This window comes from Schistocerca gregaria, chromosome 4 (genome assembly GCF_023897955.1).
Source record: "Schistocerca gregaria isolate iqSchGreg1 chromosome 4, iqSchGreg1.2, whole genome shotgun sequence".
Taxonomy (NCBI): domain Eukaryota; kingdom Metazoa; phylum Arthropoda; class Insecta; order Orthoptera; family Acrididae; genus Schistocerca; species Schistocerca gregaria.
In genome coordinates this window covers 349227993-349246927 of record NC_064923.1, presented here as the reverse complement: position 1 = coordinate 349246927, position 18935 = coordinate 349227993, and the positions used below count along the sequence as shown (strand labels likewise).

The 18935-nt window shown below is 45.6% G+C and overlaps 1 protein-coding gene across 1 annotated transcript in view; it reads left to right on the top strand.

Annotated features, from left to right (window-relative positions):
• LOC126365781 (uncharacterized) overlaps positions 1–18317 on the top strand; it is a 77428-nt gene extending 59111 nt beyond the window's left edge. The window contains exons 3-5 of the mRNA XM_050008346.1: positions 68–206; positions 11500–11854; positions 17058–18317. Coding sequence (XP_049864303.1) covers positions 68–206; positions 11500–11854; positions 17058–17242 — 679 coding nt within the window. The 3' untranslated portion in view covers positions 17243–18317. The remainder of the gene's footprint in view (positions 1–67; positions 207–11499; positions 11855–17057) is intronic.
• Positions 18318–18935: the final 618 nt, after the last annotated feature.

The following is an 18935-nucleotide window of genomic DNA, read 5'->3' as shown; positions in this document are numbered from 1 at the left end:
TGGCGTTTTGACTGAATCCTTAGCTAGTGAAAACAGAACTTTAATGGCCGATGGCTCTCTGCTGCAGGGACAGACTGCGAGGCGCGCCTGAGTCGGTAGGCAGCCTGCAGGACATCCTGACGCAGGCGCAACAGCCGCGCCAGCAGCAGCAGCAGCAGACGCAGCACCAGTCGCGGGGTAGAGCGGAGGCGTGGACGCAGTCTCCGGTAAGCTGCTCTATGCCATCTTTATCATCACGTAAAGTACGATGACGAGAGCACCAGCGCACTGCGATTCAAACACCCTGTAATTCGGCACACATGCATCTCAGCGGCAGCAGACACTACCACCTAGAAGACCTTTAACTACAGGCCTTGGTAGATGCAGGTGTCCGCATTAAGAATTACTCTGTGGACGGAAGCCTGTACCGACGACGATGTACAGACATCCGCACATAAAATTACTTTGTGGTTCAGATTTGCAGGACAATGTCAGCTGTTGGTTGCACATCTGTTAATGACTCGTATATATGAAAATTGGCTAGCTCTCCCTATGTTAGCATTTAATTTTAAACTTCAGGCCATTTCTAACAGTCTGGAAAACTCACTCTGAAGCTGGAAAGAAGTATACCATGTTGTTCTTGTTGTGGCCATCAGTCCAGAGACTGGTTTGATGCAGCCCTCCATGCTACGCTGCCCTTCAACACTAATTTGGTGATCCTTTGATGCCTCAGAATATGCCCTACCAACCGATCCCTTCTTGTAGTCAAGTTGTGCCACAAATTCCTCTTCTCTCCAATGCTATTCCATACATCCTCATTAGTTATGTGATCTACCCATCTGATCTTCAGCATTCTTCTGTAGCACCACATTTCAAAAACTTCTATTCTCTTCTCGTTCAAACTATTTATGGTCCACGTTTCACTTCCATACATGGCTACACTCCATACAAATACTTTCAGAAACGTCACCCTGACACTTAAATCTATACTCGATGTTAACAAATTTCTCTTCTTCAGAAACGCTTTCCTTGTCATTGCCAGTCTACATTTTATTCCTCTTTACTTCGACCATCATCAGTTATTTTGCTCCCCAAATAGCAGTACTCATTTACTACTTTAAGCTTCTCATTTACTAATCTGACTCCCGCAACATGATCCGATTTAATTCGACTACATTCCATTATTCCCGTTTTGCTTTTGTTGACGTTCATCTTATATCATCCTTTCAAGACACTGTCCATTCCGTTCAGCTCCTCTTCCAGGTCCGTTGCTGTCGCCACTTCCAAAGGTGCCATATCTAATAAAGAAACCAACATTCATACTGAAATTTATCCCAGAGAGAACACACATTGACACACATGGTTAATGTGATGTCCAATAGTGACATTATTTTTCAATATTACATTTGTTCGTTTGTGGATCAATGGTGCTAAAGGTATCCAAATATTACTGAAGGTAGTACAAAGCATCAATCATGCATTTTTAAGTCAGGCCATCTTAGATCTTTATTGCTATCAGCCAGAGCAAACCAGTTGTCTAGGGTTCGAATCCAGTTGCCTAAATTTTGAACAAAAGTCATCAGCGACGGCAGTCGAAGGTTTCCGGCATACTTTGTCACTCTCCTTACCCGACGTTCTCGTCGAAGGGGATGGAGCAGCGGACGCAAATTAAGGGCGCAGTTTTGCACTTGGATTGGGAAACTAGTCCTAACAGAAGGAAGAATCAGCAATGGTAACGGTACGAAGATGTAGCAACCACATACACATAATTCTGCCCCGTTCGAACTCTCTCACATGCCGACATGGCTCCCTTTGACGTCGACGACGCGTACTGGCACTCACTGTACTGTTCCCACATTGTGTGATAGCTCTGCACCCACTACACTAGGCGCAACGTCGACCCTGCCGGACCGATACGAGAGGGCTCTGCTCGGCCTACGTGTGCCTATCTAGTTGCAAAACGTATCACGTATTGCTTGCACACCCGTCGCCACTTCCACAAAGTGTGGCGCTATTCAGGTAATTCCTTCTCGATGTTGCACATTTCACAAACGGCAGTGTTATTACAATAAAATAGTAGCCAAAAGACAACAGGAAATCAGGTCTTTCAGGATTAGCAATATAAAAGATATTAACAGCTAATATACACTCCTGGAAATGGAAAAAAGAACACATTGACACCGGTGTGTCAGACCCACCATACTTGTTCCGGACACTGCGAGAGGGCTGTACAAGTAATGATCACACGCACGGCACAGCGGACACACCAGGAACCGCGGCGTTGGCCGTCGAATGGCGCTAGCTGCGCAGCATTTGTGCACCGCCGCCGTCAGTGTCAGCCAGTTTGCCGTGGCATACGGAGCTCCATCGCAGTCTTTAACACTGGCAGCATGCCGCGACAGCGTGGACATGAACCGTATGTGCAGTTGACGGGCTTTGAGCGAGGGCGTATAGTGGGCATGCGGGAGGCCGGATGGACGTACCGCCGAATTGCTCAACACGTGGGGCGTGAGGTCTCCACAGTACATCGATGTTGTCGCCAGTGGTCGGCGGAAGGTGCACGTGTCCGTCGACCTGGGACCGGACCGCAGCGACGCACGGATGCACACCAAGACCGTAGGATCCTACGCAGTGCCGTAGGGGACCGCACCGCCGCTTCCCAGCAAATTAGGGACACTGTTGCTCCTGGGGTATCGGCGAGGACCATTCGCAACCGTCTCCCTGAAGCTGGGCTACGGTCCCGCACACCGTTAGGCCGTCTTCCGCTCACGCCCCAACATCCTGCAGCCCGCCTCCAGTGGTGTCGCGACATGCGTGAATGGAGGGACGAATGGAGACATGTCGTCTTCAGCGATGAGAGTCGCTTCTGCCTTGGTACCAATGATGGTCGTATGCGTGTTTGGCGCCGTGCAGGTGAGCGCCACAATCAGGACTGCATACGACCGAGGCACACAGGGCCAACACCAGCCATCATGGTGTGGGGAGCGATCTCCTACACTGGCCGTACACCTCTGGTGCACGGTACATCCAAACCGTCATCGAACCCATCGTTCTACCATTCCTAGACCGGCAAGGGAACTTGCTGTTCCAACAGGACAATGCACGTCCGCATGTATCCCGTGCCACCCAACGTGCTCTAGAAGGTGTAAGTCAACTACCCTGGCCAGCAAGATCTCCGGATCTGTCCCCCATTGAGCATGTTTGGGACTGGATGAAGCGTCGTCTCACGCGGTCTGAACGTCCAGCACGAACGCTGGTCCAACTGAGGCGCCAGGTGGAAATGGCATGGCAAGCCGTTCCACAGGACTACATCCAGCAACTCTACGATCGTCTCCATGGGAGAATAGCAGCCTGCATTGCTGCGAAAGGTGGATATACACTGTACTAGTGCCGACATTGTGCATGCTCTGTTGCCTGTGTCTATGTGCCTGTGGTTCTGTCATTGTGATCATGTGATGTATCTGACCCCAGGAATGTGTCAATAAAGTTTCCCCTTCCTGGGACAATGAATTCACGGTGTTCTTATTTCAATTTCCAGGAGTGTAAGTGACACATGGCAAAATCAGTACTAGAGTGGCATCCGTTTCTAAATAGCGTTAAGTTGTGTTTCTTTTTCGACTACTAATAGCCTTGCTTGTATCTTAATTAATACTATGGATAAAACGAATATTTATCATGAATCAGATGTTTACAGAATGGATTTCCTGACTGTGTGGTTCTTGCTATGTGGGCAGGTTGGAAAGCGGCTCATAATGAGGTCCGATGAACACATTGCATTGGAGAGGAAGGATGCTGCCGAAATGTCTAATTTAGTTGCCCACCTAATCGATTTCGTTGCCCGCTATGCTCGTTGCAGCCATGACTTCGCCCATGAAGATGCTTAGTAGAGGGGGAGAAACACGGATTTATGGGCGTGGTGAAGGAGACGAAATTGTTTCGTTACTTGACGTCATCTCGCACTACTCTGCTCAATGAGCAGGTAGCTCTCAATTTTAGGAGCTGTTTGAAAACCACATGAAGCCAGGATCCGGGCTTTGTCTCTAAATAGTAACCCTCGATAGCTTCTCAAGCGAGAATAAATTCGCCGATGACAAATATTACAGTAACAGCTTCAGTGTACGTAACATTAAACTAAGTCGATAGTTGCTAAATAAAGTCGTCAATAAACCTCTTGCAATGAGCTCTAACATTTGTCATGTAATGTTGGTAGGCAGGAGGCTGTAACACGAATGCTGTTAACATATAAGTATTGTTCTGATGTATACAATAAGGTATTTTTCAAAATAATATATGAGATCTGTTTTCTTAAAATCTTTAATTATAGACTAATTTAGCATAAAACATGGGCAGTTCTCATTAATCAGATAGAGCTAACTACCTAAACTTTCATATGTGCATAATTTCGGTCGGGTTTAGTTTATTCAGTGCAACGTTTATAATTTTATATTAGGACTTTTAGTTTAATGTTTTACCTTTTATGTGAGCTTGTTATAATCTGCAATTTGTAACCAAAAGATAACAAATACAGGGGCGCCTTTTACTATCTACGACGTACATTGTCATTTCCTCAGTAGGCTTGTAAATAGCAACCTCAGGTTGAACTGAGGCATCAACGGTTGAAGGTCGTTTTAACAGCCGGTGTAAATACATGCTTTCTGAGCCTCTACGTTCGGTACTGAAAAGTATGTTTGTCTTTCCACACAATCGTCAGTTTCCGTAATTGGTTAATGCTTCTTGATGTAATAAATTCAAGTGTCAAACTACTATGTTTCTTATTCCTTTTAGCACTGAGGATGACTACACTGTAGCTGGAATCTAAATAGATCTATAATAAAATAAAGATTGATAGGTGACTACTGTATTCATTCCTGACTCTAACTGAAATTTGTGGCATAAGTTAATGAGTCTTTCTTTTCTCTCGTTCTTGATACCAAGCCCACGCTCTCCCGTAACCCTTTTTTCTGTTCTGTTCTATATAAATATAACGGCGTTCCAGTCAAGGATGACCATTAGATTTTCATCTCCCTTTACGTACTGGATTACCAGTTCAATATCCTCACATAGTTGCTCTATCTCCATCTCTTCTGCTTGCGATATCGGCTTTTATACCTGAACTATTATTGTCAGCGTCGATTCACTGTCGAGTTTGGTGAGAATAATCCTACTATTCAACCGTTCTCAGCAACCCACTCTGTGGCCTGGATTCCTGTTCATAGCGAATCCTATTCTCATTATACAATTTTCTGCTGCTGTTGATATTACCGTATATTCGTCTGATTACAAATTTCTTATTTTGTTTCCATTTCACTTAACTGAGCTGAACTCCTCTATAACTAGACTAAGTCTTTACATATACGTTTTCAGTTTCATCCAACTTCCCTACCTCATTCAAGCTTCTGACATTCCATACTCGACTCGTATAATGTTACCCTTTCTCCTGTTATTCAATCGTTCATTCATGGTCACCTCCCCCTCAGAAGGCCCGACCCAGAGATCAGGGTGGGTGACTAAAACGGAATCTTTTTCCAATGGAGACATCATCGTATCATTTTTTCCTGACACTTTTTAAATTACAAGACACAGGTGCTATGTATACACATCTGTAATTCAGTTGTTTCTGTAGCTTTCTGCATTCTCATGCCGTTGATCACTGCCGATTTTTCCGCGTTTTAGAAGCAGCATCCCACTCCAAGGGTGTGAACATCTGTCCGCTACTCCGACCTCTTTGACAAGGCTGTTGGAATACATCCAACAAATAACTGAGGATGTTGAGTGCAAGTGTTTCCCCGAGAAAAATAGGTTCGCATCAATTGCATGAAACGTTTCAAAAGACTAATGACGATAGGGAAAAAAAATACAGAAAACAAGTCTCTCGCGTCAGGGAAATTAGCATTTCACAAAATTTGGAATGTAGCTTTTCATCTTTTTCCACTTAATTCAGTAAATTAGTCCACGTTTAGTAGACTACCAGAATCATTACTTACGAATGTTGGTATCTCAACCTCATGTTTTGTTTGTTCCTCACAGCAATGACTGCATAGGCTTCTTAGTTGGTGCGGCTTAGAGCAAGTCATTTGCACAACTGGTCGTGATGACTGGGGGATATACTGGATGAGACATTTAGCACACGGAGCTATCACCTCTGACAGCAACACTGTGTCAAACCGGGAACAGCCTCTCTGTCGAGGTCGGTCAGAACAGGGAGACAATGCAAAGTATTGCGCTATGTTGTTGACCTCCAAAATATGTCTCAGCCAACGGCCTCAACATTTCAGAAATGTAATGATCGCCTTTGAAATTAACGGCTACGTGAACAGGAGGTGACCATGTCATATACTGAGTAACGCCCCACACAATCACGCCAGATGCTGTGGCTGTTATGAAGACGACAGACGTTATCTGGCAACGTTTGTTCTTCTTGGACCCTCCATACGCCGATACATATATTGTCTTGTACGCCGAACCAGGATCTGTATGAAAATAGGATGTGGTCCAGCTCTTGTGTAAAGTGTTTTCGTTAGGCATCCCACTTTCACCGCGCCTCTGTCTCTGATGTTGCAAAGGGGACCCGCAACAACGGTCGCCTTGTTGACAGCCCGTAGTTTTCCAAACGTTACCACACTACAAGTGTGGATAATTGACATTCTGAAAAGAAACCCATTTTCCAACGCAATATATGTGGCGTGGTTGTACTATCCTGCACATCCGAGAAAATAATAAAATTCTCATTCTGACTGAGTGTTTAAGGAGACCAGTCAGCTAGGGCCAAAAGTGTCTTATTTACCCCCCTCCCTTTTTCCCCCCATACAGCATAGAAGCAATGTTCTCAATCCATATGTGTATAGAGCAAATTCTGTGTGCACGTATGAGCAAGTGTATCTGAGGCAGAACTTGGGAACCAGCCCAGTATTTACCTAGTGGGACGTGGGAAACCGCCTGAAAACCCTCATCCATGCTGGCCGAGACGCCGGGCCCTCGGCATTAATCTGCCCAGCGGGTTCGATACAGAGGGGTGGGTGAATACCCTCACTGTCCCATCCTGCGCTAGGTGCGTGAAATCACTAAGACTCTCCATGACGCTGAGTACTGCCCTGTTGAGCCCAGCGATTCCATGTTCACATTATAGTTGTGGTATCCAGACCAACGAGAAACAGTAGCGTCGATATGACACAATCCTGTCAGCTGGTATTGCTGTTTGACGTTTCTCTTTCTTACCTGAAGCACAACACAATGTTCTCACAACAAACATTCAAAAGAGGTTTTTGAATGAGCAACCCGCTGTGTAATCTTTTCTTTTATACAAAACGTAGATAGTTAGTGTCACACTGATCTAGTTTGAGCGACTGCATTGAAATGCTAGTGATTTGCATTGTCTATCGAAGCATATACACTCCTGGAAATTGAAATAAGAACATCGTGAATTCATTGTCCCAGGAAGGGGAAACTTTATTGACACATTCCTGGGGTCACATACATCACATGATCACACTGACAGAACCACAGGCACGTAGACACACGCAACAGAGCATGCACAATGTTGGCACTAGTACAGTGTATATCCACCTTTCGCAGCAATGCAGGCTGCTATTCTCCCATGTAGACGATCGTAGAAATGCTGGATGTAGTCCTGTGGAACGGCTTGCCATGCCATTTCCACCTGGCGCCTCAGTTGGACCAGCGTTCGTGCTGGACGTGCAGACCGCGTGAGACGACGCTTCATCCAGTCCCAAACATGATCAATGGGGGACAGATCCGGAGATCTTGCTGGCCAGGGTAGCTGACTTACACCTTCTAGAGCACTCTGGGTGGCACGGGATACATGCGGACGTGCAATGTCCTGTTGGAACAGCAAGTTCCCTTGCCGGTCTAGGAATGGTAGAACGATGGGTTCGATGACGGTTTGGATGTACCGTGCACTATTCAGTGTCCCCTCGACGATCACCAGAGGTGTACGGCCAGTGTAGGAGATCGCTCCCCACACCATGATGCCGGGTGTTGGCCCTGTGTGCCTCGGTCGTATGCAGTCCTGATTGTGGCGCTCACCTGCACGGTGCCAAACACGCATACGACCATCATTGGCACCAAGGCAGAAGCGACTCTCATCGCTGAAGACGACACGTCTCCATTCGTCCCTCCATTCACGCCTGTCGCGACACCACTGGAGGTGGGCTGCACGATGTTGGGGCGTGAGGGGAAGACGGCCTAACGGTGTGTGCGGGACCGTAGCCCAGCTTCATGGAAACGGTTGCGAATGGTCCTCGCCGATAACCCAGGAGCAACAGTGTCCCTAATTTGCTGGGAAGTGGCGGTGCGGTCCCCTACGGCACTGCGTAGGATCCTACGGTCTTGGCGTGCATCCGTGCGTCGCTGCCGTCCGGTCCCAGGTCGACGGGCACGTGCACCTTCCGCCGACCACTGGCGACAACATCGATGTACTGTGGAGACCTCACGCCCCACGTGTTGAGCAATTCGGCGGTACGTCCACCCGGCCTCCCGCATGCCCACTATACGCCCTCGCTCAAAGTCCGTCAACTGCACATACGTTTCGCGTCCACGCTGTCGCGGCATGCTACCAGTGTTAAAGACTGCGATGGAGCTCCGTATGCCACGGCAAACTGGCTGACACTGACGGCGGCGGTGCACAAATGCTGCATAGCTAGCGCCATTCGACGGCCAACGCCGCGGTTCCTGGTGTGTCCGCTGTGCCGTGCGTGTGATCATTGCTTGTACAGCCCTCTCGCAGTGTCCAGAGCAAGTATGGTGGGTCTGACACACCGGTGTCAATGTGTTCTTTTTTCCATTTCCAGGAGTGTAGTACCCTTCAGGCTAGTTTAATGTTTGTTGCATGCCGTCTTCAAAGTGTTGCAGTTTTAATTGAGAGCAGTGTATTTAGTGCCTAGAGTGATTCTATACATCCTTCTTGTAGATGTAACAACAAGATAATTGTTGGTGAACAACACTACATATCATTTTTGCTCCCCCTTGTACAATCAATACTTTTATTCCAAGTGATTAGTCACCCCAGAAATATATTTCGTATAATATTGAGTGAAAATATGTTACGAGATTGATTCTTTTGTTTCCAAGACGATTTAATCTTAACTGTTAGAGTACATCAGTAATATCGTTTTTCAGTTGAAGTTGTCATCAATAAGTGCACTAAAAATCTGGATCATTGTACGTTGTTTACGAGGTCCTGTTCACGCGCTACTTCAATCGTTGGTATGACCCTAAGCTATGATATGGAAAGGACGAAGATAATAACACTAAGAAATTTCAGTATATGTATGGAATGATAAACAAAACATCGAAGGAAACAAAATAAAAATTTTATGAAACCATGGTTACATCTGCATTGGTTCATGGAAATGAGTCACAGTTCCCAAAAAACCTGATAAAAGTAAACTACCAACAACAGAAATGATATTTCTGAGGAAAGATTATACAAGGAATGAGGATATTACGAATAAACTAGATATTTACAATGGTAATGGAAAGAGTTAAGAAAATAAAACATTGCTGAAGCATCACCTATAAAGAATTAACGTAGGAAGAGTTTCACAAGTACTACAGCCAAGGGGAAGAAGGGATGTACGAAGACCGAGAATGAGGTGCCCATGAAAAGCGAAGGTGGAACAGAAAAAGGTGCCCAAACCTTATACTGCAGAGAAAGAAGCGCTCTTTATCTCAGTCGGTAAAAAAAGGAACCCTTACAGGATCAATTCACTGTCCGGCTGTCCGTCTGTTACGACCCTCTTTTCCCACGGTCTGTTAGAGATATCAAGTGGAAATTTACGTCAAATACTAAGATCAACGGGCTCTCGGCGGTGTAAAACATTTAAACTTCTAATTCAATGGAATGAAAAGATACGGCCATTTATGCCAGAAATTTTGATGTATGAACTCTCTATACAGATGTCAGGACTGGTGGTCCATTGATAAAGCGCGTGCCTGCAAACTGAGAGGTCGCGGGATCAAGTCTCAGTTGGACCAAGAGGTTTTCAATCTTCGTATTAACCTAGCCTTAATCTCTCAGCTATGTGAGCAGTCTCCTAAACGAAACGTGGTTCGGATTGTACAATAACTGTAGGTCCCCTTTTCGACTCTTGGATAACTGAGGTAGGGTAGGGAAACGCAAGTCGACGATGTGGCATCCAATTCGAAGACGTTCTCCACACCATTGAGCCACAAGAAATTATTATTATTATTATTGTCTACATAATTAATTTCGTTCGGAACCCTGAGAGTGCGAGGTCTACTCGCACTTGTGCGCTATTTTTATAAGTTTTGTTATAATACAAATATACGTAACGTTAGCGACAGCCCCGGACGGTGCACAAGTCCCGCCCAGTCACCCCCCTCCACACCAATCCATATCCTTAGCTCCGCCCATGGTCTGCCGCATGTTCCAACACCAAAGTTGTTCGTATCACAGATATGCCAGTCATAACAAAAGAGAAAATCAGTAGTCAGTACAAAATACAGTTTTTCCGGTACCATTGTGAAAATAATTAGAAATATGTTCATTGAATTGAGTTGAAAAATCATCAATAAGAATGAAAAATAAAAATGGTATCCACACTGTCGTTTTTTATTTCATGAGCTTTCATCTGCACTATATCAAAACATTTTATATTTGTTAACTGCAGTGAGCGCAAATTTCCGTCACCTCGCGTAGTGTAAGAAATTCTGTTGGGAAATGTTAATTGGTAGTATGAACAAGGATGCTGTCCATTATATCGATTGTGTAAAGTCAATGTTGTGTACAAACAAGGCAAAGTCGATGTCTTGGTTTGTTTCTGATTACCTCATTAAGACTAAAGAATATAAGAGTGAGATACTGTAGAAATGCGTAATTCAAGCAGTCAGATATTTATACGGTGACATTCTTCATTAATATTTGCCTGTGTAATGGGTGAATTTTTACTTGTGAACTCTTATGACTGCTTGCTTATAGCAGACACGAGATTACATTGAGTTCTTCTTCAGTGTTTGAGAGCTTTAGAGCTGCCTATTGTTAAACATATGTACATAATTTCGTCAGTGTCATTCCAACACATCTTATCGTACTTTAATTTCTGTTAGATATCAGTTTTGACAGCAGTTGGCCACAACAGTCAAGATTAGGTACCTTGTGTATGATAACTTTATTGAGAGTGCATATCTATGTTTCATTTTGACAGTATTACACAAACTGCTATGAAGTACCAACAGCACAACACTGCTAGTATGAACAACCGCGGTAATACAAAAAACAACGAACAAAATCACGACAGCGACGAGGACTACGAAAGATCATATTGATGCGCTCTTGGTTGGTGTGGCGGGGGTAGGTGTGGGGAGGGGTAAATGGGCGGGGCTTGCGAAAATGTCCGGGGCTGTCGCTAACATTTCCTTACAAATATCGCTTACCTCCGCCCACACTGGTGACGCCTTTGTTTGCATAAAATTATTGTCAGCTGGCGTATGGTTGCTTGCGATGTGATGGTGCCACTTGTTAACGTGGCGCCCCCTTCGCAGACAGCGCGGGAGCTCGGGGAGCCCCGTAGACAGCGGCCAGAGCCCGCGGCGCCCGGACAGGACAGGGTGGCGCCCTCCACTGCAGACACTGTGGAGCGCCCCTACCAGTACCAGTACCAGTACCAGCAGCAGCACCAGCAGCGCGGCGGTCCCGTCAACAGCATCCAGGACGTGCTGCGGCAGGTAGCGCCTCTGGAGGGTGCCGCTGCTGGACCTGGAGGCAGTGCCGGAGGCGGGGACTACGGCTACCCCGCGATGGGGCCGCTCGCTGCATCACCTGTTCTAGCGCAGCTCCCAGGGCTCTTCGGCAGGCAACTGAATGCTGGGCCGTTCCCCGCACAGCAATTGGCCGCAGGTAGGAAAAGAGTTCTCCATGCTCAGGTGTACATACACTACCTGATCAACGGTATCCCGACACCTTTAGTGTAGATCAATACAGGGTGTGTCCACTGTAAGAATTTGTGATGACTCGATCTCTGGTGGGGACAACTTCAGAGAGGGATCTGGAAGCCTGCGGAGGGGTGGCAGTCCATTATTCCTCAAGAGCTGAAAGCAGAGAAGGTAGTGTGATGTTGGATGATGGGATCTAAAACAAAGTCAGAGTTCTAACTCATCCCAGAGGTATTCCATTGGGTTCAGGTCTCGGCTCTGCGCAGGCCAGTGCATTTCAGGATGTTTTCGTCCACAAATCATTGCCTCACAGATGCTGCTTTATAACAGGGTGTACTGTCATGCAGACACAATAAGTCATCGCTTCAACAGTTCCTGCTCAGAACACAGTACAGAATGTTGTAAGAAGTGTCCATATCCTTCTCACATTTAGCGTTTTCTTAAGCGCAGTAGTTGGACCACAGCCTAACCACGAAAAACAACACCAACACCTCTGTACATCACTACTGGAACTACATATGATGAGAGGTAACGTTCTCCAGGCATTCGCCAAACCCACAGCCTTCCATCGGACTGCCACAGTGTATAACGTGATTCATCGTCCCAAATCAGTTGTTTCCATTCATCCAATGTCCAGTGGCGTCGCTCTCCCCAAACCCTCAAGCATCACATAGCATTGTCTCCAGAGACGAATGGCTTATGAGGAGCTGTTCAACCATTTTACCACATTGTTTTTAAATTTCCATAACAGTCATTCTGCTAGCAGGAATGCTGGCAGCAATTCGAAACTCAAGAGTGATCCCTTCCACTGATTTCATCCCATTTCTTACACTTACCTCCGCAAGGCTTATTGGTCTCTGTGCTTCATGTGTATGCTTCACAGTCCCACCACCAATAACCGACTTGGGCAGCTTTGGAAAGGTCGAGAAATATCTAAAATGGATTTGTTACTTTGGTGACATCCAATGGATACCCCATGTTCGAAGTCACTGAATTCTCTTGACCGACCGATTCTGCTATTACTGCTTCTCTACTGACGACACACTCTCCCTGCCTCCCCTTGTACTGGTGGGTCACCTTTAGTGACGTCTAGTGCTCAATTCTGCATTACATGTGCGTGTCCTGATACATTTGATCAGAGATTGTATAGTCATACATCCATCTGTTATGCATATCTCCGCTGCAGGATATAACTACTTTCTGTACGGTGTCAGTGGATACAATTCATGATGATTTTGGAGAATTAAGACGATTTGTCGAAGACGGTCAGTGAGAAGACACTAAGCTGTTTATTCATACCAAACAGCACACTCCAGATGCCACCTTCGCAAGAGATTAGTATTGACAATTTTCCAATATCCAGCTGTGCGCTACACAGAATCGTCATTGCACGGTGGCCATGGACCATCCAAAGGAGTCGGTCTCACTAACAGCTGAGTGGTGATTATAGAGACGAGAAAGAGGTCATTTTTCTACTACTCTTCAAAGGCGTGGTGTGTCTGTATTTCCTGTGTGAGGGCAGTACAATTGTTGCATAATGGTGTTGCAACAACCTTCCATGCTACTGTGCAAAGCCACTTCGACACATGGTAGCGTACAATTCAGGAGCCTAGTGGGTCAAAGCACAATTTAGGGGCAACCCAAAAGACGAGGGAGCTTTTGATGCAACGGTTAATAAGCCGAGCGTGGGTATATTTCGTGTTTCTTAAAGGCATAGCCGGGCTTCATTATCTGACAGAAAGTGTCCAGACATCAGTGAGTAATGCGAAATTGACGAATAGAGTCACGGAGTATTGTGTTTCAGCATGGAAGAGTAACAGCATATTGGGCTGGTCATGAGAGCTCAGTGACTACGAACGTGGATTAGTCACTGGAGTCACCTGAGTAACAAATCTATCAAGGCCAGTTCAACCCTTCTAAAGCTATGTTGACTGTTGATGATGTAACCCTTCTAAAGCTATGTTGACTGTTGATGATGTGACTACGGTCACGTGAAGGACAGGGACAGTCGAGCATTGTGCTGGGTGGTTGTAAAAAATCGCATGAAATCTGCAGAAGGAATCACTCGAGAGTATCAAGTAGTTGTCCTGCTAACACAATGACTGTGTGTGGGAAGTTAAAAACAGTGGGCTATAATGGCTGATCATCTCATAAGCCACATATTTCTGAAGTTATTGCTAAGCGACGCTTGAGGTATTGTGAAAATCGATGCCACTGAACAGTGGACTACTGGAAGCGAGTGATTTGGAGTGATGAATCACGTTATACCCTGTAGCAAACAGATCGAAAGTTTCGAGCTTGCGAATGCATGGAGAACGTTAACTGCCATCATGTGTGAGTCCTCCCTCGGGCCTGAGTATGTGTGTTCTTCTTAGCCTAAGTTAGTTTAAAGTAGTGTGTAAGTCTAGGGACCGATGACCTCAGCAGTTTGCTCCCTTATGAATTCACACACATTCGAACATTTTGAAGTACGAAGGTGGTAGTGTTATGGTATGGGTTTTTTTAGTAGGTAGGATGTGGTCCACGTATTGCACTTAAGGAAACGCTAAATTCAAAGGGATATAAACACGTTTTACAGCATTGGGTACCATGTACTGTAGAGGAACTGTTCGGAGACGATGACAGATTCTGTCAGCATGACAATGCACCTTTCATAAAGCAGCATCTGTGAGGCAATGCTTTGTGGACAGTAACGTTCCTAAAATGGACTAATCCCTTTGATCTTTGAGATGATTTACGAAGCTGAATGCGCTGTGCATCCCGGCGTTCAACACCATTGTCTTCTACGGTTTCCGGTCTTGCAGGAGAACAGGCTGCCATTCTACCACAAACATTCAGACACCTCACTTAAAGTACCCCCAGTAGAGTTCAAGCAGTCATAACGGGAAAGGGTGGACACACCCCATATTAATGTTCATTGATAGGTGTTCGGACACATTCAGATAGAGTATAGTTGTGTAGTCACTGTGTAAAGTTTTGTGTATTACGAGGGTTGACTGAAAAGTAAAGCCTCAACCTTCGTAACTATTCAACAGCGGGCAGCATTGGTATGCGGCAGGTACTGGCCTATTACGTAGCCTCTTCTCTACAGCTCCAGTTGGCAGGTATCCATAGCACTGAACAGTCGTGTTGTTACAGGGTCAATTATGGAACCCTACGCAGACGATCGGTCAGTGCGATTTAACCAACGTTCAGCCATTGAATTCTTGACAGCAGAAGATGTCACCCCAAAGGAGATTGATCAGAGAATGAAAGCAGTTTATGGTCATTGTGTTGATGTCAGTACTGTTCTTCGTTGGGCGAGTAAGTTCAAAGATGTTAAGGCGGGAACATCTGACCTGCGTGACAGACAAAGAGTTGCACGTCCTGTGACAGCAGCCACCTAGTTTCACAAGGAGAATGTTGACAGATTGATTAATGGACGAACGTGGTATCATTCAGAGAGAAACTGCAACCACAATCGGCATTTCCCAAGAACGTGTGGGTCACATTATTCCTTTGCTTGGCTATCGGAAGACCTGTACATGAAAGATACCCGGATGCTGACTCCTGAAATGAAAGTGCACAGACTTGAAATTTGGCAGGAACTCCAATCGCGTTACGAGAATGAAGTAATGCCTTTCTCCATTCAATTGTGACAGGAGACGTAACGTGGTTCAAATGGGTCTGAGCACTATGATGCTTAACATCTGAGGTCATCAGTCCCCTAAAACTTAGAACCTAAGTAACCTATGGACATCACACACATTCATCCTCGAGGCAGGATTCCAACCTGCGGTCGTAGCGGTCGCGCAGTTCCATACTGAAGCGCCTAGAACCGTTCGGCCACAACGGCCGGCACAGAGTGTCGACTTCTTCCGTGAAGGCTTTAGAAAACTTGTTAATCGTTGGCAGAAATGTATCCAATTGACTGGTGATTATGTGGAAAATGGAATATTGGTAATTAAAGATCACATTCTAAGGATTATTTCTGCGTTTTAATTATTAAAATATTCCCATCCAATCCCAATTAATGAGGGTGGAGGTATTACTTTTCATTCAACCCTAGTATGTCTAGTGAGTTCGTGCTAATTGATCATCGAGTTATTTTAATGCAATTATTGTGTATAGTTGACACATGGGTATTGCCTCCTGTATTAGAGTTTGCAGACCTGTTGCGTTGAGACTTTAGAGAACTACTATACAGTTGATAATCGTTGTTAGAAACAATTATAAACATACATATTCCGGTGGAACAGTGTATAATTATTTTAAGAGGACCTATCCAGAAGTATTATATTTGACGAAGACTTTGTGAAGAAGAAGGTCACTGAGGAAAATTATTGGGATGTCAGAAAACATAAAAAAACTGTCTTGGTTGCTGCACAATGTTTCCAACAAATTATATGCCGTGCGGAATAAGGCTCGTACTATTCGCGACGAGCTGCCTGTACCAATAATTTTTGCGAGAAATATTAACATTCAATTTATATGTGCCTTCTGCAGAACACACAACTTCATTTTGAAGATGTGCCGCTCGTAGCGTGACAGATAATGTCGTTCATCCTGGAGAACAAGCCCACACCTGTGTCAATAGTCGGTAATAATTCGAGTGTGTATCAATCAAACAAATCGGCGATCGAGGACTCTGTAGATCATGCGCCAACCTCACAATGCTACCCCATAGATGGTGAGCTTATGCACTTTGGATCCAGTTGTCACGGACAATGTGTATATGTCATCATATTTGGAAAATGTCTAGACTGATGAAATCTTTTCACGTGGTTCTCTAGAGCTTAGTAAATAAAATTTCCCTTGATATTTGCTGCACACATAAAAGCTCTCGTGTCTGCATGACCGGTCTCTGATACGAACGAAGCCTGTGACGCTATCAGGGAGCAGGGTGGAACACTCGAACGGGTTAAGCAACCCGTGATGCCACACGTACAAGTATGCTTTGCATCGCTTGGTAGTCAGATCGATAATCAGATGTAAAGTTGACAGTACTACCGCCGTTTATCGAGGTAGTACAATACACCATCATGAACTTGTCGTTCATTGCCTTAGACGAGATCATTTGAATTCATCGTTCCTACTCCTGTCTGGAAGAGCCTCCTGCACTTCTGCCCCTGCACGTTTCATCCGCCCTGTTTCCGTACCTACATACATCGTGCTGTGTGCTGTTGCAGGGGCCCCGCTGATGCACGCTCTGGACGCGCTGGCGACGATGCAGCTGCTGCGGCTGGGCGCGCAGGGCGCCGGCCTGGGCCCTGCGGTCCTGGGTTCGAGCCTCGCGCCAGCCGCCGCCCCACCACCAGACCCGCTCATGGCGCTCCTCGTGGCCATGGCGCAGCCCTTCCCACCCGTCGGATGAACACTGTCGTGTGTCGTACTCCTACGGGACACTGGAACAGTTTGCCGACGGTCACCATCTTCTACGCATGTCATTTGGTGCTCGTTTGGAACCATATTCCAGCTAAAACTTTCCCACACACACTTCGCTTACCAGCGCAGTGAACTGACGCAGTGGTGTGGAAACACAGTGTACCTCCTGACCACAGTAACCAAATGTCAACTACCAACGTTACCCATCCAAGAACTACGATACTCCTTTAGCTCGTCCAAATAACTTAATGCAGCAACGAAAAATGTCCACCAAAATAGGAAAAAAAGGAAATAAGTAAACATCCGTTTCTTTTGTATTACATCGACGATGTATACAAGCAGACTGAAGCGACAAATAAGAATTTGTATCAATGGCGGGATTTGAACCAAGGATTCCTGGTCATTAGGCAGATGTACTAACCACCATGGCACCTTGGCACAGTTGCTAAGCCATTCTATTTCGTTTCCAAAATTACGAGAAAGGTCTTTTCTCATAAAATCACATGGGGAATACGGTGATCTATAGCGAGAATCTCCAGAATGAATTTTCACTCTGCAGTGGAGTGTTCACTGATCTGAAGCTTTCTGGCAGATTAAAATTCTGTGCCAAAACTTCCAACCTGAGACCATGGACTTCCCCAGGCTTATGCTCTCCTGCCTGAGAAGTCTAAGGCTAACTTATATTCGTCCGCCTCGTTAGCTGCTCGGCCAGAGGTTTCTCCACTCCGGGACTGGGTGTTGTGCTGCCCTTACTTTCGTGTCGTTATAAATGACGTTACTATTTAGATGGCTAAAATGAGTTCGTCCCGAAAGCAAATAAATTTAAAAAGAAAAAAATTCCTCACTATCCGTTTTTATAGATTAATTTCCGCCAGCAGATGTCTTACCTCCCAAACCCCTCCCGTAAATCTTGCACGCCTAACATTTCTGGAAGGAACTGCAGAGTGAAAATCCATTCTGGTAACAATCTTGAAGCCTATGGATAACCCAGTTCTCCGCCATGCCCTTTCTTCTGTAGTGCTAGTCCTGCAAATTACGCAGGGAATGTTGGTGCATTCTGGAAGATTGGTTCAAATGGCTCTGAGCACTATGGGACTCAACTGCTGTGGTCATTAGTCCCCTAGAACTTAGAACTACTTAAACCTAACTAACCTAAGGACATCACACACATCCATGCCCGAGGCAGGATTCGAACCTGCGACCGTAGCAGTCGCACGGTTCCGGACTGCGCGCCTAGAACCGCGAGACCACCGCGGCTGGCTCTGGAAGATTGGTGATGGTGGAAGTATTGGGGAGGGGAGTCAAGTCGAGTCAACAGGTGGAGGGGGTAAGGGGGGGGGGTTGTGTTGCAATAGCTCAGCCGGTAGGGTACTTACCCCTGGAAAGCATAAATGTTAGTTTCGAATCCCCGTGTGACATAGAGTTTTAATGTGCCACTGAGTGTAAGTTGGAAACTGTCCTAGTGTCATTTTCTGTAGGCTCTTAGAGAGCATAAAAATTTTTGAGATTGTTGCAACTGTTGCTTGGTCGTTATAAAACATAAGAAGTTTCTCTCAAAATTTGTGTTCCCTTAATGACACAGCCCAACAAATCACAGCGGTAGTTGGTCATACACACTTAAATAATGCTAATACAATTTACTTATAGAAAGAGAGTCTTTTCTGTATTTACTGCCTTATTAA